Source organism: Melanerpes formicivorus, unplaced genomic scaffold, assembly GCF_026170545.1.
Source record: "Melanerpes formicivorus ecotype bairdi unplaced genomic scaffold, bMelFor1.0.p_v2 SCAF_21, whole genome shotgun sequence".
In the NCBI taxonomy this organism is placed as follows: Eukaryota; Metazoa; Chordata; class Aves; order Piciformes; family Picidae; genus Melanerpes; species Melanerpes formicivorus.
Window position 1 is genome coordinate 13,875,897 of NW_027142373.1, and position 16,262 is coordinate 13,892,158.

General features: G+C 60.8%; 1 protein-coding gene across 1 annotated transcript in view; it reads right to left on the bottom strand.

Annotated features, from left to right (window-relative positions):
- Positions 1 to 16,262, bottom strand: part of DNAH9 (dynein axonemal heavy chain 9) — a 172,924-nt gene that overhangs the window by 22,433 nt on the left and 134,229 nt on the right. The window contains exons 43-44 of the mRNA XM_068151652.1: positions 14,591 to 14,718; positions 1,114 to 1,341 (exon numbers count right to left, since the gene is read on the bottom strand). Coding sequence (XP_068007753.1) covers positions 1,114 to 1,341; positions 14,591 to 14,718 — 356 coding nt within the window. The remainder of the gene's footprint in view (positions 1 to 1,113; positions 1,342 to 14,590; positions 14,719 to 16,262) is intronic.

A 16,262-nucleotide genomic window follows, 5' to 3' on the forward strand; every position in this document is an offset into this window, starting at 1 on the left:
TCCCACCCAGCACTTCCCATGCAGGGCTCCAGCCATCTAGAAAATGCTAATTACTCTCTGATTGAAAGCAGCAGAGGCAGGATGAAAATGTTGCTCAGGCTGAAGGTTCTCCCCTCCCATCCTCTCCAGGACTTCAGTGGAGTTCAGGATGATGAATGCCAGTAGACAAAAATGGAATCATCATCCCTGGCTGCCAGCATCAATCCTTGCTGCTGCCTCTGCACCTCACTGCTCAGCACTGAGCACTCCTGCTCAGCATTCCCTCCAGGCCAGCACCTGAGAGCAAAGCCAGCTGGGAGCTGCCTCCACTCCTCTGGCCCATGGAGGGCCACAATAGGCTGGGGTTGCTCTTTCCTGGTCCCAGGTAGCAAGAGGTTGTATGGAGAGAAAAGCAAACTATTCTGCAAGGTCTGCCTGGCACAGTCAGCACAGAGTGGAGAGGGCTGAGAGAGTTGGCCTTGGGCAGCCTGCAGAGGAGAAGGCTCCAGGGAGAGCTTCTGGTGGCCTTGCAGTGCTTCAAGGGCTGAGCAGAGAGCTGGGGACAGACTTTGGAGCAGGGCCTGTGGTGCCAGCACAAGGGGGAACGGTTTGGAACTCAGAGAGGGAGACTGAGAGTGGAGAGAAGGAGAAATGTTTGGTGCTGAGGGTGGGGAGAGCCTGGCCCAGGCTGCCCAGAGAGCTGGGAGCTGCCCCATGGCTGGCAGCAGTGCAGGGCAGGTTGTGTGGGGCTGTGAGCAGCCTGCTCTGGCTGGGGCTGTCCCTGCTGGCTGCAGGGGGTGGGCTGGGGGAGCTTTGGAGGTCCCTTCCCACCCAAAGCAGTGACACATCTCTGTATTCATCATTCCAGACCTTGCATCCTCTATGGGTCATGCCCATGCTGAGGGGAAGGGGAAGGGGAAGGGGAAGGGGAAGGGGAAGGGGAAGGGGAAGGGGAAGGGGAAGGGGAAGGGGAAGGGGAAGGGGAAGGGGAAGGGGAAGGGGAAGGGGAAGGGAAGGTTTGTTGGCTCCAGACTGCAGGGTTCCAAGCCACTCCTGCAGGGTGGCCCCAGCCCCCTTCCCTGTCGGGGCTCCCCCTGTGGGCAGCAGCTGTGGGGGGCCCTGCCCAGCTCCCACCTGGCTGAAGTTGTCCAGGGCCTGGTGCAGGTTGGCCTGCATGCCGGTGGGGGCCTCGCTGGTGATCTTGATGGAGTTCTCCAGGATGCCCTGGGGGATGCAGTGGCTGTGGGGGCAGGGGGAGGGCTGAGCACTCAGGAAGACTCGCAGCCCCGGGTGGCTGCCCTCACTGTGCTGCTCCAGCTGCTTCTCCAGGGAGCTCAGCCACTTGGCCACCAGGTGGATGTTCTGCAGGGACAGAGGGGGCAAGGCTTTGTTAGTGCTCCCTGTTTCCACCTGCACTGAGCAGGAGTGGAATCCATCCCAGCATCCATCCAGAGCAGCACCAAGGCCTTGCTCTGGCACTTGGCAGTGCCCTGGTAGTGCCCACACCGTCCAGGGCACCAAGCACCTGGAAACTAGAAGCAGTCAGTGTGAAGCACCAGCAGTGAGGCAGGACCTGACTGGGGGCCCTGGGGACAAGCACAGAGCAACACAGAGTCCCAGAAGGGCTGGAAGGGACCTCTGGAGATCTCCACCCCAACCCTCCTGCTCCAGCAGGGCACCCACAGCAGCTTGCCCAGCAGCACAATGCCCAGGGGGGGTTGGAAGCTCTCCACCCCAGGAGACTCCACAACCTCTCTGGGCAGCCTGCTCCAGGCCTCCAGCACCCTCACAACAAACAACTTTCTCCTCCTGCTCACATCCAACCTCCTGGCTGCCACTCTGTGCCCACTGCCCCTTGTGCTGGCCCTGGGCACCACTGTGCAGAGCCTGGCCCCAGCCTCTTGCCCCCCACAGCTCCTTTAGCTCTTGCTGAGCATTGCTCAGCTGCCCTCTGGGGCTGCTCTTCTGCAGGCTCTCAGCCCCAGGGCTCTCAGCCTTTGCTGCTCCCAGAGCTGCTCCAGGCCCCTCAGCAGCTCTGCAGCCTGCCCTGGACTCTCTCCAGCAGTTCCCTGTCCCTCTGGAGCTGGGGAGCCAGAACTGGACCCAGGACTCCTGATGTGGCCTTGCTAGAGCAGAACAGGGAGGGAGGAGAAACTCTCTGAAGCTGTTGGTCACTCTCTTCTTCATGCACCCCAGGGACTCATTGGCCTTCCTGGCCACCAGGGCACATTGCTGGCTTACAGGGAAGCTGTTGTCCCCCAGCTCCTTCTTCCCAGAGCTCTTCCCAGCAGCTCCCCCCTCAGCTGTCCTGGGGCAGGAGGCTGTTCCTCCCCAGGGGCAGGACCCTACCCTTGCCCTGGAGTCCCCCACGAGGTTCCTGTGCTCAGCTCCCAGCCTGGCCAGCTCAGACATTCTCCTTGTTGCTGTTCTAGATGGCTGCTGGAGCAGAGCTTTCTCCCAGATCCACCAAGCTCAAACCCTCAAAAGCAGTTACTGGGGGGGGAAGCCCTGGAGGTTGTTCTACCTTTGCCATCAAATCTTTGTCTGTTCCTGAAGCTGATTGCACAGACATCAGGAAATTCAGCAGGACTCTGAGTCAAACAGAGGAACATCCACAGGCTGCAGAGGTGTGCTCAGGAGAAGCTCAGGAGGTTCAATAAGGCCAAGGGCAAGGTCCTGCATCTGGGGCAGGGAAACCCTTGGTATCAATCCAGGCTGGGGCTGATGAGACTGAGAGCAGCCCTGCAGAGAAGGCCTTGGGGGTGCTGGGGGGGAGCAGCTGGGCAGGAGCCAGCAATAGGCACTGGCAGCAGAGGAGGCCAAGGGCAGCCTGGGCTGCATCCAAAGCAGTGTGGCCAGAGCTGGAGAGAGAGGATCCTGCCCCTCTGCTCTGCTCTGGGGAGACCTCACCTGCAGGGCTGGGGCCAGACATGGAGCCCCCAACACAGGAAGGACCTGGAGCTGCTGGAGAGGCTCCAGAGGAGGTCACCAAGATGATCAGAGGCTGCAGAACCTCCCCTGTGGCTGAGAGAGTTCAGCCTGGAGAAAGCTCCAGGAAGACCTCAGAGCAGCCTGCCAGGAGCTGAAGGGCTCCAGGAGAGCTGGGGAGGGACTCTGGACAAGGGCTGGGAGTGCCAGGATGAGGAGCAATGGCTCTGAGCTGGGAGAGGAGAGAGTTAGGTTGGACATGAGGAGGAAGTTGTGCACCAGAGCAGGGAGGCACTGGCACAGGCTGCCCAGGGAGGTGTCCCTGAAGACATCCAAGGGCAAACCTGTGGCCCTGAGCAGCCTGCTGTAGTTGGAGGTATCCCAGGGGGGTTGGACAAGATGCCCTTGGAGAGTCCCTGTGTCTGTGTGAGGGGAGGGCTAGCAGCAGGCTGTGGGGAGCTGTGGCAGCAGCACTCTGCAGGGTGATTTATGCCCTCCAAAGGCAGGACAAGGAACTTGCTGGACGGAGATTAACAGCGGCTGCCAGGAAGACAAAGTGCTCACAGGTGGGGAGGAAATTGCAGCAGGGAACCACATTAGAGGCTTAGAATAAACATACATCACCTGTAAAAGGGAGCAGAGAGGAGCTCTGCTGGTTAAACAGCAGCATAATGGAGACTATTAGGAGTAAAATGACCCTCTTCAGGAAGTGGAAATTGTGTCCAAATGAGAAAGCAGAGAGCAGCACAGAGCCCAGGCACACCAGGGCCAGCCTCTTCTGCCAGAAGCAGCATTCTGAACCCATAAACATCAGCACAAAGCCTCTCCCAGACCCCTACCAGAGAGACCATAAAGCAGAGAGATGCTCAGGGCATGGCCACTGCAGAGCTGCACAGCAGAGTTCACAGCAGTTCTCACAGCAGAGCTCACAGCAGTGCTGCACAGCAGTGCTCACAGCAGAGCTCACAGCAGAGCTCACAGCAGAGTTCACAGAAGTTCTCACAGCAGAGCTCACAGCAGTGCTGCACAGCAGTGCTCACAGCAGAGCTCACAGCAGAGCTCACAGCAGTGCTGCACAGCAGTGCTCACAGCAGAGCTCACAGCAGTGCTCACAGCAGAGCTCACAGCAGTGCTCACAGCAGTGCTCACAGCAGAGCTCACAGCAGAGCTCACAGCAGAGCTCACAGCAGTGCTCACAGCAGAGCTCACAGCAGTGCTCACAGCAGAGCTCACAGCAGAGCTCACAGCAGAGCTCACAGCAGTGCTGACAGCAGAGCTCACAGCAGAGCTCACAGCAGAGCTCACAGCAGAGCTCACAGCAGAGCTCACAGCAGTGCTCACAGCAGTTCTCACAGCAGAGCTCACAGCAGAGCTCACAGCAGTGCTCACAGCAGAGCTCACAGCAGTGCTCACAGCAGAGCTCACAGCAGAGCTCACAGCAGTGCTCACATCAGTGCTCACTGCAGAGCTCACAGCAGAGCTCACATCAGAGCTCACAGCAGTGCTGACAGCAGAGCTCACAGCAGTGCTCACAGCAGTTCTCACTGCAGAGCTCACAGCAGAGCTCACAGCAGAGCTCACAGCAGAGCTCACAGCAGTTCTCACAGCAGAGCTCACAGCAGTGCTCACAGCAGAGCTCACAGCAGAGCTCACAGCAGAGCTCACAGCAGTGCTCACAGCAGAGCTCACAGCAGAGCTCACAGCAGAGCTCACAGCAGTTCTCACAGCAGTGCTCACAGCAGTGCTCACAGCAGAGCTCACAGCAGAGTTCACAGCAGTTCTCACAGCAGTGCTCACAGCAGAGCTCACAGCAGAGCTCACAGCAGTTCTCACAGCAGTGCTCACAGCAGAGCTCACAGCAGTGCTCACAGCAGTGCTCACAGCAGAGCTCACAGCAGAGTTCACAGCAGTTCTCACAGCAGTTCTCACAGCAGAGCTCACAGCAGTGCTCACAGCAGAGCTCACAGCAGAGCTCACAGCAGAGCTCACAGCAGTGCTCACAGCAGAGCTCACAGCAGTGCTCACAGCAGAGTTCACAGCAGTTCTCACAGCAGTGCTCACAGCAGTGCTCACAGCAGAGCTCACAGCAGAGTTCACAGCAGTTCTCACAGCAGAGCTCACAGCAGAGCTCACAGCAGTGCTCACAGCAGAGTTCACAGCAGTTCTCACAGCAGTGCTCACAGCAGTGCTCACAGCAGAGCTCACAGCAGAGTTCACAGCAGTTCTCACAGCAGAGCTCACAGCAGTGCTGCACAGCAGTGCTCACAGCAGAGCTCACAGCAGTGCTCACAGCAGAGCTCACAGCAGAGCTCACAGCAGAGCTCACAGCAGTGCTCACAGCAGAGCTCACAGCAGTGCCCACTGCAGAGCTCACAGCAGAGCTCACAGCAGTGCTCACAGCAGTGCTCACAGCAGAGCTCACAGCAGAGCTCACAGCAGTGCTCACAGCAGTGCTGCACAACAGTTCTCACAGCAGAGCTCACAGCAGTGCTGACAGCAGTTCTCACTGCAGAGCTCACAGCAGAGCTCACAGCAGAGCTCACAGCAGAGCTCACAGCAGTTCTCACAGCAGAGCTCACAGCAGTGCTGCACAGCAGTGCTCACAGCAGAGCTCACAGCAGTGCTCACAGCAGAGCTCACAGCAGAGCTCACAGCAGAGCTCACAGCAGTGCTCACAGCAGAGCTCACAGCAGTGCCCACTGCAGAGCTCACAGCAGAGCTCACAGCAGTGCTCACAGCAGAGCTCACAGCAGAGCTCACAGCAGAGCTCACAGCAGTGCTCACAGCAGTGCTGCACAACAGTTCTCACAGCAGAGCTCACAGCAGAGCTCACAGCAGAGCTCACAGCAGTGCTCACAGCAGTGCTGCACAACAGTTCTCACAGCAGAGCTCACAGCAGTGCTCACAGCAGAGCTCACAGCAGTGCTCACAGCAGTGCTCACTGCAGAGCTCACATCAGTGCTCACAGCAGAGCTCACAGCAGAGCTCACAGCAGTGCTCACAGCAGAGCTCACAGCAGTGCTCACAGCAGAGCTGACAGCAGTTCTCAGTGCAGAGCTCACAGCAGTGCTCACAGCAGTGCTCACAACAGAGCTCACAGCAGTGCTCACAGCAGAGCTCACAGCAGAGCTCACAGCAGTGCTGACAGCAGTTCTCACTGCAGAGCTCACAGCAGTGCTGACAGCAGTGCTCACAGCAGTGCTCACAGCAGAGCTCACAGCAGTGCTGACAGCAGTTCTCACTGCAGAGCTCACAGCAGAGCTCACAGCAGTGCTGACAGCAGTTCTCACTGCAGAGCTCACAGCAGTGCTCACAGCAGAGCTCACAGCAGAGCTCACGGCAGAGCTCACAGCAGTGCTCACAGCAGAGCTCACAGCAGAGCTCACGGCAGAGCTCACAGCAGAGCTGCACAGCAGTGCTCACAGCAGAGCTCACAGCAGAGCTCACAGCAGTGCTCACAGCAGTGCTCACAGCAGTGCTCACTGCAGAGCTCAGGGAGGCTCTCACTGCTCCAGCACTTCCCCTCCAGCCAGCTCCGCAGCCTGGCCAGGTCCCTCTGCATGGCCCCACAGCCTGATGGGCTCTCACCACTCCTCCCAGTGTGGCATCCCCAGCACACTGCCTCATGGGCCACTGCATCCCTTCATCCAAAACACTGTGGAGGTGTTGAGCAAGACTGGGCCCAGTCCTGGGGACATCAGGAGCTACAATGGTTTGAGATGAGAGCAGAGCAGATTTGGACTGGATGTGAGGAACAAGCTCTGCCACAGGAGGCTGCTGGAGCACTGCAACAGGCTGCCCAGGGAGGGGGCTGAGGTCCCTTCTCTGGAGAGCTTCCAGGTGAGGCTTGACAGGGCTCTGGGCAACCTGTTCCAGTGGAGGATGTCCCTGCTGAGTGCAGGGGTTGGACTGGAGGAGCTGTGGAGGCCCCTTCCAACCCAGAGCATTCTATCATTGTATGATTTGAACTGGCCAGCAGCTGCTGGAGTGCAAGAGCAGGCTGGCAGGGAGGTGGTGGAGGCCCCATGCCTGGAGACATCAAGGTCAGGCTTGGCTCTGAGCAACCTGCTCTAGCTGTCTGCAGGGGGGCTGGGCTCAATGACCTCTAAAGGTCCCTTCCAACCTGCTGCACTCTCTGCTTCTGTGATCCCCTGAACTGAGCTCTGCACCACTGACCATAGCCCTCTGAGCTCTGCCCTTCAGGCAGTCCCCAGCCCAGCTCCCTCTCCACTGATTAACACACAAAAAAGAGGAGCTAGAAATAACTCAGGAGTCTAAAACTCCCAACCCTCCCCAGGCAGCTGACAGGGGAGCTCTACACCTGAGCTTGTCACCACAACCTCTCTTTGCAGGGCTGGAAGGCTGAGCTCCAGCAGGCAGCTCCCCACACTGCCTTCAGATGTGGGGTGCTGGAGGAGCTGACTCCATGAGGCCACTCCAAAGCTCAGCCTCCATCAGCATCAGCTCTTGGTGCTGCAGCTACCAACAGTGCTGCTGGCAAGAGGGAAGCTCTCATAGTTAGTCTGGAGAGGAGCAGGCTGAGGGAGACCTCATTGCTCTCTGCAGCTCCCTGAGAGGAGGCTGGAGCCAGGTGGGGGTTGGGCTCTGCTCCCCAGGCTCAGGTGAGAGGAGAGGAACTGGCCTGAAACTGTGCCAGGGGAGGCTGAGGTTGGAGAAGAGGAAAGATTTCTTTGCTGCAAATTTGTGGTCAGGGCCTGGCAGAGGCTGCCCAGGGAGGTGGTGGAGTCCCCATGGCTGGAGGTGTGCAAGAAGCTGCAGGTGTGGCTGCTGCACCTCCTGCCTGCTGCTGCTGCACCTCCCCCTGCCTGCTGCTGCACCTCCTGCCTGCTGCTGCTGCACCTTCTGCCTGCTGCTGCTGCACCTCCCCCTGCCTGCTGCTGCACCTCCCCCTGCCTGCTGCTGCTGCACCTTCTGCCTGCTGCTGCTGCACCTCCTGCCTGCTGCTGCTGCACCTCCTGAAAGCTGCTGCTGCACCTCCTGCCTGCTGCTGCTGCACCTCCTGCCTGCTGCTGCACCTCCTGCCTGCTGCTGCTGCACCTCCTGCCTGCTGCTGCACCTCCTGAATGCTGCTGCTGCACCTCCTGCCTGCTGCTGCTGCACCTCCTGCCTGCTGCTGCACCTCCTGAATGCTGCTGCTGCACCTCCTGCCTGCTGCTGCACCTCCTGCCTGCTGCTGCTGCACCTCCTGAATGCTGCTGCTGCACCTCCTGCCTGCTGCTGCACCTCCTGCCTGCTGCTGCACCTCCCCCTGCCTGATGCTCCTGGACCTCCTGCCTGCTGCTGCACCTCCTGCCTGCTGATTCTGCACCTCCTGCCTGCTGCTGCTGCACCTCCTGCCTGCTGCTGCACCTCCTGCCTGCTGCTGCACCTCCTGCCTGCTGCTGCTGCACCCCCTGAATGCTGCTGCTGCACCTCCTGCCTGCTGCTGCTGCACCCCCTGAAAGCTGCTGCTGCACCTCCTGCCTGCTGCTGCACCCCCTGAATGCTGCTGCTGCACCCCCTGAAAGCTGCTGCTGCTCCCCATGCCTGCTGCTGCACCTCCCCCTGCCTGCTGCTGCTGCACCCCCTGCCTGCAGCTGCTCCTCCTGCCTGCTGCTCCTGCACCTCCCCCTGCCTACTGCTGCTGCACCTCCCCCTGCCTGCTGCTGCTGCACCCCCTGAAAGCTGCTGCTGCTCCTCCTGCCTGCTGCTCCTGCACCTCCCCTGCCTACTGCTGCTGCACCTCCTGCCTGCTCTTGCACCTCCCCCTGCCTGCTGCTGCACCTCCTGCCTGCTGCTGCACCTCCTGCCTGCTGCTGCACCTCCTGCCTGCTGCTGCTGCACCCCCTGAATGCTGCTGCTGCACCTCCTGAATGCTGCTGCTGCTCCTCCTGCCTGCTGCTGCACCTCCTGAATGCTGCTGCTGCACACCCTGAAAGCTGCTGCTGCTCCTCCTGCCTGCTGCTCCTGCACCTCCCCCTACCTACTGCTGCTGCACCTCCCCCTGCCTGCTGCTGCACCTCCTGCCTGCTGCTGCTGCACCTCCTGCCTGCTGCTGCACCTCCTGCCTGGTGCTGCTGCACACCCTGAATGCTGCTGCTGCTCCTCCTGCCTGCTGCTCCTGCACCTCCCCCTGCCTACTGCTGCTGCACCTCCCCCTGCCTGCTGCTGCACCTCCTGCCTGCTGCTGCTGCACCTCCTGACTCCTGCTGCACCTCCTGCCTGCTGTTGCTCCTCCCCCTGCCTACTGCTGCTGCACCTCCCCCTGCCTGCTGCTGCACCTCCTGCCTGCTGCTGCTGCACCTCCTGCCTGCTGCTCCTGCACCTTCTGCCTGCTGCTGCTGCACCTCCCCCTGCCTACTGCTGCTGCACATCCTGCCTGCTGCTGCACCTCCTGCCTGCTGCTGCTCCTCCTGCCTGCTGCTGCACCTCCTGCCTGCTGCTGCTGCACCCCCTGAAAGCTGCTGCTGCACCTCCTGCCTGCTGCTGCACCTCCTGCCTGCTGCTGCTGCACCCCCTGAAAGCTGCTGCTGCACCTCCTGCCTGCTGCTGCACCCCCTGAATGCTGCTGCTGCACCCCCTGAAAGCTGCTGCTGCTCCCCATGCCTGCTGCTGCACCTCCCCCTGCCTGCTGCTGCTGCACCCCCTGCCTGCAGCTGCTCCTCCTGCCTGCTGCTCCTGCACCTCCCCCTGCCTACTGCTGCTGCACCTCCCCCTGCCTGCTGCTGCTGCACCCCCTGAAAGCTGCTGCTGCTCCTCCTGCCTGCTGCTCCTGCACCTCCCCCTGCCTACTGCTGCTGCACCCCCTGCCTGCTGCTGCACCTCCTGCCTGCTGCTGCTGCACCCCCTGCCTGCTGCTGCACCCCCTGCCTGCTGCTGCACCCCCTGCCTGCTGCTGCTGCACCCCCTGCCTGCTGCTGCTGCACCTCCTGCCTGCTGCTGCACTCCCTGCCTGCTGCTGCTGCACCTCCTGCCTGCTGCTGCACTTCCTGCCTGCTGCTGCTGCGCCCCCTGAATGCTGCTGCTGCTCCTCCTGCCTGCTGCTCCTGCACCTCCCCCTGCCTGCTGCTGCTGCACCTCCTGCCTGCTGCTGCACCTCCCCCTGCCTGCTGCTGCTGCACCTCCTGCCTGCTGCTGCACCTCCTGCCTGCTGCTGCACCTCCTGCCTGCTGCTGCTGCACCTCTTGCCTGCTGCTGCACCTCCTGCCTGCTGCTGCTGCACCTCCTGCCTGCTGCTGCACCTCCTGCCTGCTGCTGCACCTCCTGCCTGCTGCTGCTGCACCCCCTGAAAGCTGCTGCTGCTCCCCATGCCTGCTGCTGCTGCACCTCCTGCCTGCTGCTGCACCTCCTGCCTGCTGCTGCTGCACCCCCTGAATGCTGCTGCTGCTCCCCATGCCTGCTGCTGCTGCACCTCCTGCCTGCTGCTGCTGCACCTCCTGAAAGCTGCTGCTGCTCCTCCTGCCTGCTGCTCCTGCACCTCCCCCTGCCTGCTGCTGCTCCTCCTGCCTGCTCCTGCACCTCCCCCTGCCTGCTGCTGCACCTCTCCCTGCCTGCTGCTTTGAGCATTCCCAGAGAGGATGGCAACCCCTGGGTCCAAGGAGCCAGCTCCCTCTACCACCACCAACCCTGTGCTGAAGCAGGGGTGGAGCAGACTCTGTCAGCAGAGCATTTCAAACAGGCACAGAGGTTTAGTAAGGGAGAGGAGGAGGCCAGGAGAGGAGCAGGAAGCAGCAGTGCAATGCCAGCCTGCCCAGCCTGAGCTGCAGCACTCCCACCCTTCCCTGCAGCCTCTTCCTCCACCTCCATGGGGGAGTCAGGAGGCTGACCACTCACTGCTGCAGCTTGTGTTGAGGTGAGAGCAGTGACCAGCAGCTTCCAGCTCCCAACAGCCACTGCTGGGAGTGATTCTCATCCCATCACCACTGAGGGCAGTTCTGTGCTGTGCCTTGGTGACAGGAGGGGTGGAAGGAGGAGTGGATGCAGCCAAAGAGGGGAGATGGTAGCAAGGATGCAGGAGCTGAGCACTGAAAGTCTGCACAAAGCAGCTGGAGCTGCTGTGGAGCATCCAGAGCCCTGGGGGGAACTCTGCACATGGATTCCCTGCAGCCAGAGATCACACCCTGGCAGGAGGGGGCTGGGCACAGCTCAGCAGCTCTGCACTCATGCAGTGGTTTGGGTTGGCAAAGGCCTCTGAGCTCAGCCAGTCCAACACCAACCCAGCCCCACCATGACCACCAACCCATGGCCCCATATCCAACTGAGCCTCTCCTGGTGCAGCTTGAGGCCATTTCCTCTTTTCCTCTCTCTTTTTCCTCCCACTCAGGCTCCCAGGGAGCTGCAGAGACACAGAAGGTCTCCCCCCAGCCTCCTTTTCTTATGGTACTTATCCCAGGCTCACAGAATGCACTGGGGTGGAAGGGAGCTGTGCAGGGCACCCTGCCCAGCAGCCCTGCACTCAGCAGGGGCATCCCAACCAGAGCAGGCTGCTCAGAGCCCCACCAGGCCTGACCTTGAGTGCCTGCAGGGATGGAGCCTCCCTCACCCCAGCACTCCCCAGGGCACCGCTGAGCCATGGCCCTCAGCACCACAGCCCCAGGGCTTTGAAACCCCTCTAGGGATGGGGACTGCACCACTGCCTGGGCAGCCTCTTCCAAAGCTGGGCAACCCTGCTTGGGGAGAAATTGTCCCTCTGACCCAACCTGAACCTCCCCTGGTGCAACTTGAGGCTGTTTGCTCTTGTTCCTCGGCAGAAGAGACCAAGAGGGGCTGGTAGGGAGCTGTAGGTGAGGTCTGCCCTCCTTGGGCAGCCTGCTGCAGTGTTGCTCCACCCTCACAGCCCAGAGCTTCCCTCCACACCACTCTTTATTCTCTTGTCCTTCCAGGTTTGTCCTTCTGAGGCTGTGCACCTTGTTGAGCCTGGACTCACTCCTTGGCTCCAGTAACTTCCCACCCTTTTAAGCAGAGCTGCTGAGGGATCTGCTAATTGCTAGTCAGCTGGCAGCCTCTGAGCTGACAGATTCATTACACAGCCTGGCTGCTGGACCTGCAGGTTCTTCTCCCAGGCTGTTAATATTCTGGGCTAGAGAGGCTGTGGCCCTCTGAGTGGAGCACATCATGTTCTCTGAGCTGACTTCCCCTTCTATTTTTATTAGAGCTTGTTTTCAGGAGAGGCTGTTTGTGTGGGTGGCTCAGGCTGCCAGCCCTCAAGGACACCTCCTCTGCCAGCCCTGCAAGAGAGCTGGCACTCAGGCTCCCCCACACAAAAGAGCCCACAGCCAACTGCAGCAGGCCAACAAGTCCCAGGGCAAGGTCCTGCAGCTGGGGCAGGCCAACCCCAGGCACAAATCCAGGCTGGGTGCAGCATGGGTTGAGAGCAGCCCTGAAGAAGGAGGCTTGGGGGTGCTGGGTGCTGAGCAGCTCCCCAGGAGCCAGCAGTGCCTCCTGCAGCCCTCAGGCAGCTGTGTGCTGGCTGCAGCCAGAGCAGGGTGGGCAGAGGGCAGCAGAGGGGATTCTGCCCCTGGGCTCTGCTCTGCTCAGACCTCACCTCCAATCCTGCCTCCAGCTCTGCTGTCCCCAGCAGCAGAAGGACTCAGAGCTGCTGGAGAGAGTGCAGAGGAGGCCACAAAGATGCTGCCAGGGCTGGAGCAGCTCTGCTGGGAGCACAGGCTGAGGGAGCTGGGGCTGTGCAGCCTGCAGAGGAGAAGGCTCCAGGGGCACCTCAGAGCTGCCTGGCAGTGCCTGAAGGGATCCTGCAGGAAGGCTGCAGAGAGACTTTCCCTGAGGGTGTCTGAGACAGGCCAGGGGGAATGGTTTGGAGCTGAGGCAGAGCAGGGTTAGAGTGGAGCTGAGGAAGAAGTTCTGCAGTGTGAGGGTGGTGAGGCTCTGGCACAGGCTGCCCAGGGAGGCTGTGGCTGCCTCCTCCCTGGGGGTGCTCCAGGCCAGGCTGGATGAGGCCTTGGGCAACCTGGGCTAGCTGAGAGGTCTCCCTGCAGGGGATGGACTCCATCTATGATTCCATCATTCTAGGGAGAGAGCAGGGAACCATCTTCCAGCACAGCTGCACCATGGGAGGGGAGAAACTCCTCAGGCAGGTGTGGGAGGTACATCAGGTGCTCCTCACCCAGCTGCAGCTGCAAAGGGAGAGCCCTGCTGCACCCTCAGCCCACCTGCTAGCTGGGGTACCTGCTGTGTCCTGCCCACAGGGCTGTGGGATCAGGGAATCATCATGGGATCAGGGAATCTCTTTCTCTGGAAGGGATGTTTGAGATAACTGAGGCCAAGCCTCAACCCAGCACTGCCAGAGCACCACTGAACCCTGGCCCTCAGCACCACAGCTCCAGGGCTCTCAAACCCCTCCAGGGATGGGGACTCCCCCACTGCCCTGGGCAGCCTGGGCCAGGCCTGGACAACCCTTTTGGGGAAGAAATTGTTCCTCACATCCAACCTGAACCTCCCCTGGCATAGCCTGGGGCCCTTTCCTCTTGCCAGATCCCTTGCTCCTTGGGAGGAGAGCCCTGCCCCCACCTGGCTCCTCTCCCAGGTCCCTCAGCTGCTCCTCCCAAGGCTTCTCCCTCCCACAACCTGCATTTCCCCTGCCATTATCAGTGACACTTTGGCTTCCCTCGTGAGAGGACCCTGCAGGGGGGATGCTGAGCTACTGCCCTGCACATCTGCTTCCATGTCCAGGTCTCCTGCTCCTCTCTGTGGCTCTGCAGAGCCCCAAGCACTGGGACTGCCCCTTGGACACAACCTGCTAGGGAAGAAGCTTCTCCCCCTTCTCTTGGTGCCCCTTCCTTTCTGAAGGCCATGAAGACCTTTTCATCTGCCCTTCAGAGCCTTTCATGTGTGACCTCTCCAGAGACCAACCCTTTGCAGGCCCCTGCCTGCTGGGGACCCACAGAGAGCCTTGGGCCCTGTGGAGCAGAGTGAAGCTGGCCAGGAGGTTCCTGGTACAGCCTCCCACAGGCAGTTTGCCACAGCTGACCTCTGGGACTGCCTCCTTCTGTTGCCTTTCCCTTTCTCTCTCAGGCAGCCTGGCACAGTCACACATTCCCACTGACACCTGCAGCACAATAACCTCTTGCTGCTCTCTCCCCAAACCCCACTGTGTGCTGAGGAGTTCAGGTACACAGAGGGCAATAAAGAATCCTAGAATCACACAGTGCTTTGGCTTGGACCTTAAAGCTCATCCAGTTCTGACCTCCCACCAGCACAGGCTGCTCAGGGCCTCATCCAGCCTGGCCCTGAACACCTCCAGGCAGGGCACAGCCACAGCCTCCCTGGGCAGCCTGTGCCAGGCTCTCCCCACCCTCACTGCCAACAATTTCTTCCTCCTCTCCACTCTCAGTCTCTCCTCTCCCAGCTCAAAGCCATTGTTCCTCATCCTGGCACTCCCAGCCCTGGTCCAGAGTCCCTCCCCAGCTCTCCTGGAGCCCTTCAGGTCCTGGCAGGCTGCTCTGAGGTCTCCCTGGAGCCTTCTCTTCTGCAGTCTGCACAGCCCCAGCTCTCCCAGCCTGGTCCCACAGGGGAGGTTCTGCAGCCTCTGCTCATCTTGGTGGCCTCCTGTGGACATGCTGCACCAGTTCCATGTGCGTGATGAACCCCTGCTGCTCCCCAGGGCACTCCTGTCCCATCTCCCAGCAGCCCAGGGGATGTGCCCAGCACCCCACTGAGTGCTGCTTACCTGCAGGATGACCCAGTGCCCCTCCTTGGCAGCCAGCTCCAGAGCCTGTTCAGCAACCACCTCCTGACCTTGCCCAAGGGAAACATTGTGGAGGTTCCTGTTGTTGAATGTGTAACCAAGTTTCCTCCCTGAAATGGAAAGGAAAGAGCCATGCTCAGCATTTCCCCTGCTTGGGCACACAGCACAGCAGAGCTCAGGCAGCAGCAGCCAGGCACAGCTCAGCCTCGCTTCCTGGAGGCCAAACTCCTGCCAGTGCTGCTCAGTGATGGACAAGAGGCAAAGGGCAGAAACTGGAACCCAGGAGGGCTCATCTGAACAGAAGGCCACAGCTGGAGCCCTGGGGCCAGTTCTGGGCTCCCCAGCTCCAGAGGGACAGGGAACTGCTGGAGAGAGTCCAGGGCAGGCTGCAGAGCTGCTGAGGGGCCTGGAGCAGCTCTGGGAGCAGCAAAGGCTGAGAGCCCTGGGGCTGAGAGCCTGCAGAAGAGCAGCCCCAGAGGGCAGCTGAGCAATGCTCAGCAAGAGCTAAAGGAGCTGTGGGGGGCAAGAGGCTGGGGCCAGGCTCTGCACAGTGGTGCCCAGGGCCAGCACAAGGGGCAGTGGGCACAGAGTGGCAGCCAGGAGGTTGGATGTGAGCAGGAGGAGAAAGTTGTTTGTTGTGAGGGTGCTGGAGGCCTGGAGCAGGCTGCCCAGAGAGGTTGTGGAGTCTCCTGGTGTGGAGAGCTTCCAACCCCCCCTGGGCATTGTGCTGCTGGGCAAGCTGCTGTGGGTGCCCTGCTGGAGCAGGGCTGGGGCTGGGTGAGCTCCAGAGCTCCCTTCCTGCCTCTCCCTGCTGGGATTATCAAGGATGCTCCCAGAAGAGCTCTCTCAGCTCTTAGCTCTCACACACTCCCTGCCAAAGCCCTGAAACCAGCAGAGGCTTCTCCCAACCTACTTTTAATGACAAAGCTCCAGCCCACAAGGTGCCACGATGAGCACAAGGCTCCTCCTGCTTGAAGAGCATTCCTCCCCTGCAGCCTGGGGTGGAGACACATTTTACAGTGATCATATCCTGCAGATCCAGCAGGCTTTGAACAAGAAGTGGGCAGGGAAATGCAGCCTGAGACCCCCCCAGGGCACCAGCTGCAAGGGCAAGAACCTCTCCAGCTTTGAGCAGGCAGCTGCCAGGAGGTCTGTGAGAGCTGCCTGTGGCCCTGTGCCTGACAGGTCTCACAGAGTCACAGGTTACACCAGGTTGGAAAGGACTCTCCAGGAGCATCTTGTCCAGCCCCCTGCAGGCAGCAGGGACACCTCCAGCTAGAGCAGGCTGCCCAGGGCCACAGCCAGGCTGAGCTGGAATGTCCCCAGGCAGGGCACAGCCACAGCCTCCCTGGGCAGCCTGTGCCAGGCTCTCCCCACCCTCACTGCCAACAATTTCTTCCTCCTCTCCACTCTCAGTCTCTCCTCTCCCAGCTCAAAGCCATTGTTCCTCATCCTGGCACTCCCAGCCCTTGTCCAGAGTCCCTCCCCAGCTCTCCTGGAGCCCTTCAGGTCCTGGCAGGCTGCTCTGAGGTCTCCCTGGAGCCTTCTCTTCTGCAGGCTGCACAGCCCCAACTCTCCCAGCCTGTGCCAACAGCAGAGGTTCTGCAGCCCTCTGATCATTTGGGGGTCTGCTCTGGAGCCTCTCCAGCAGCTC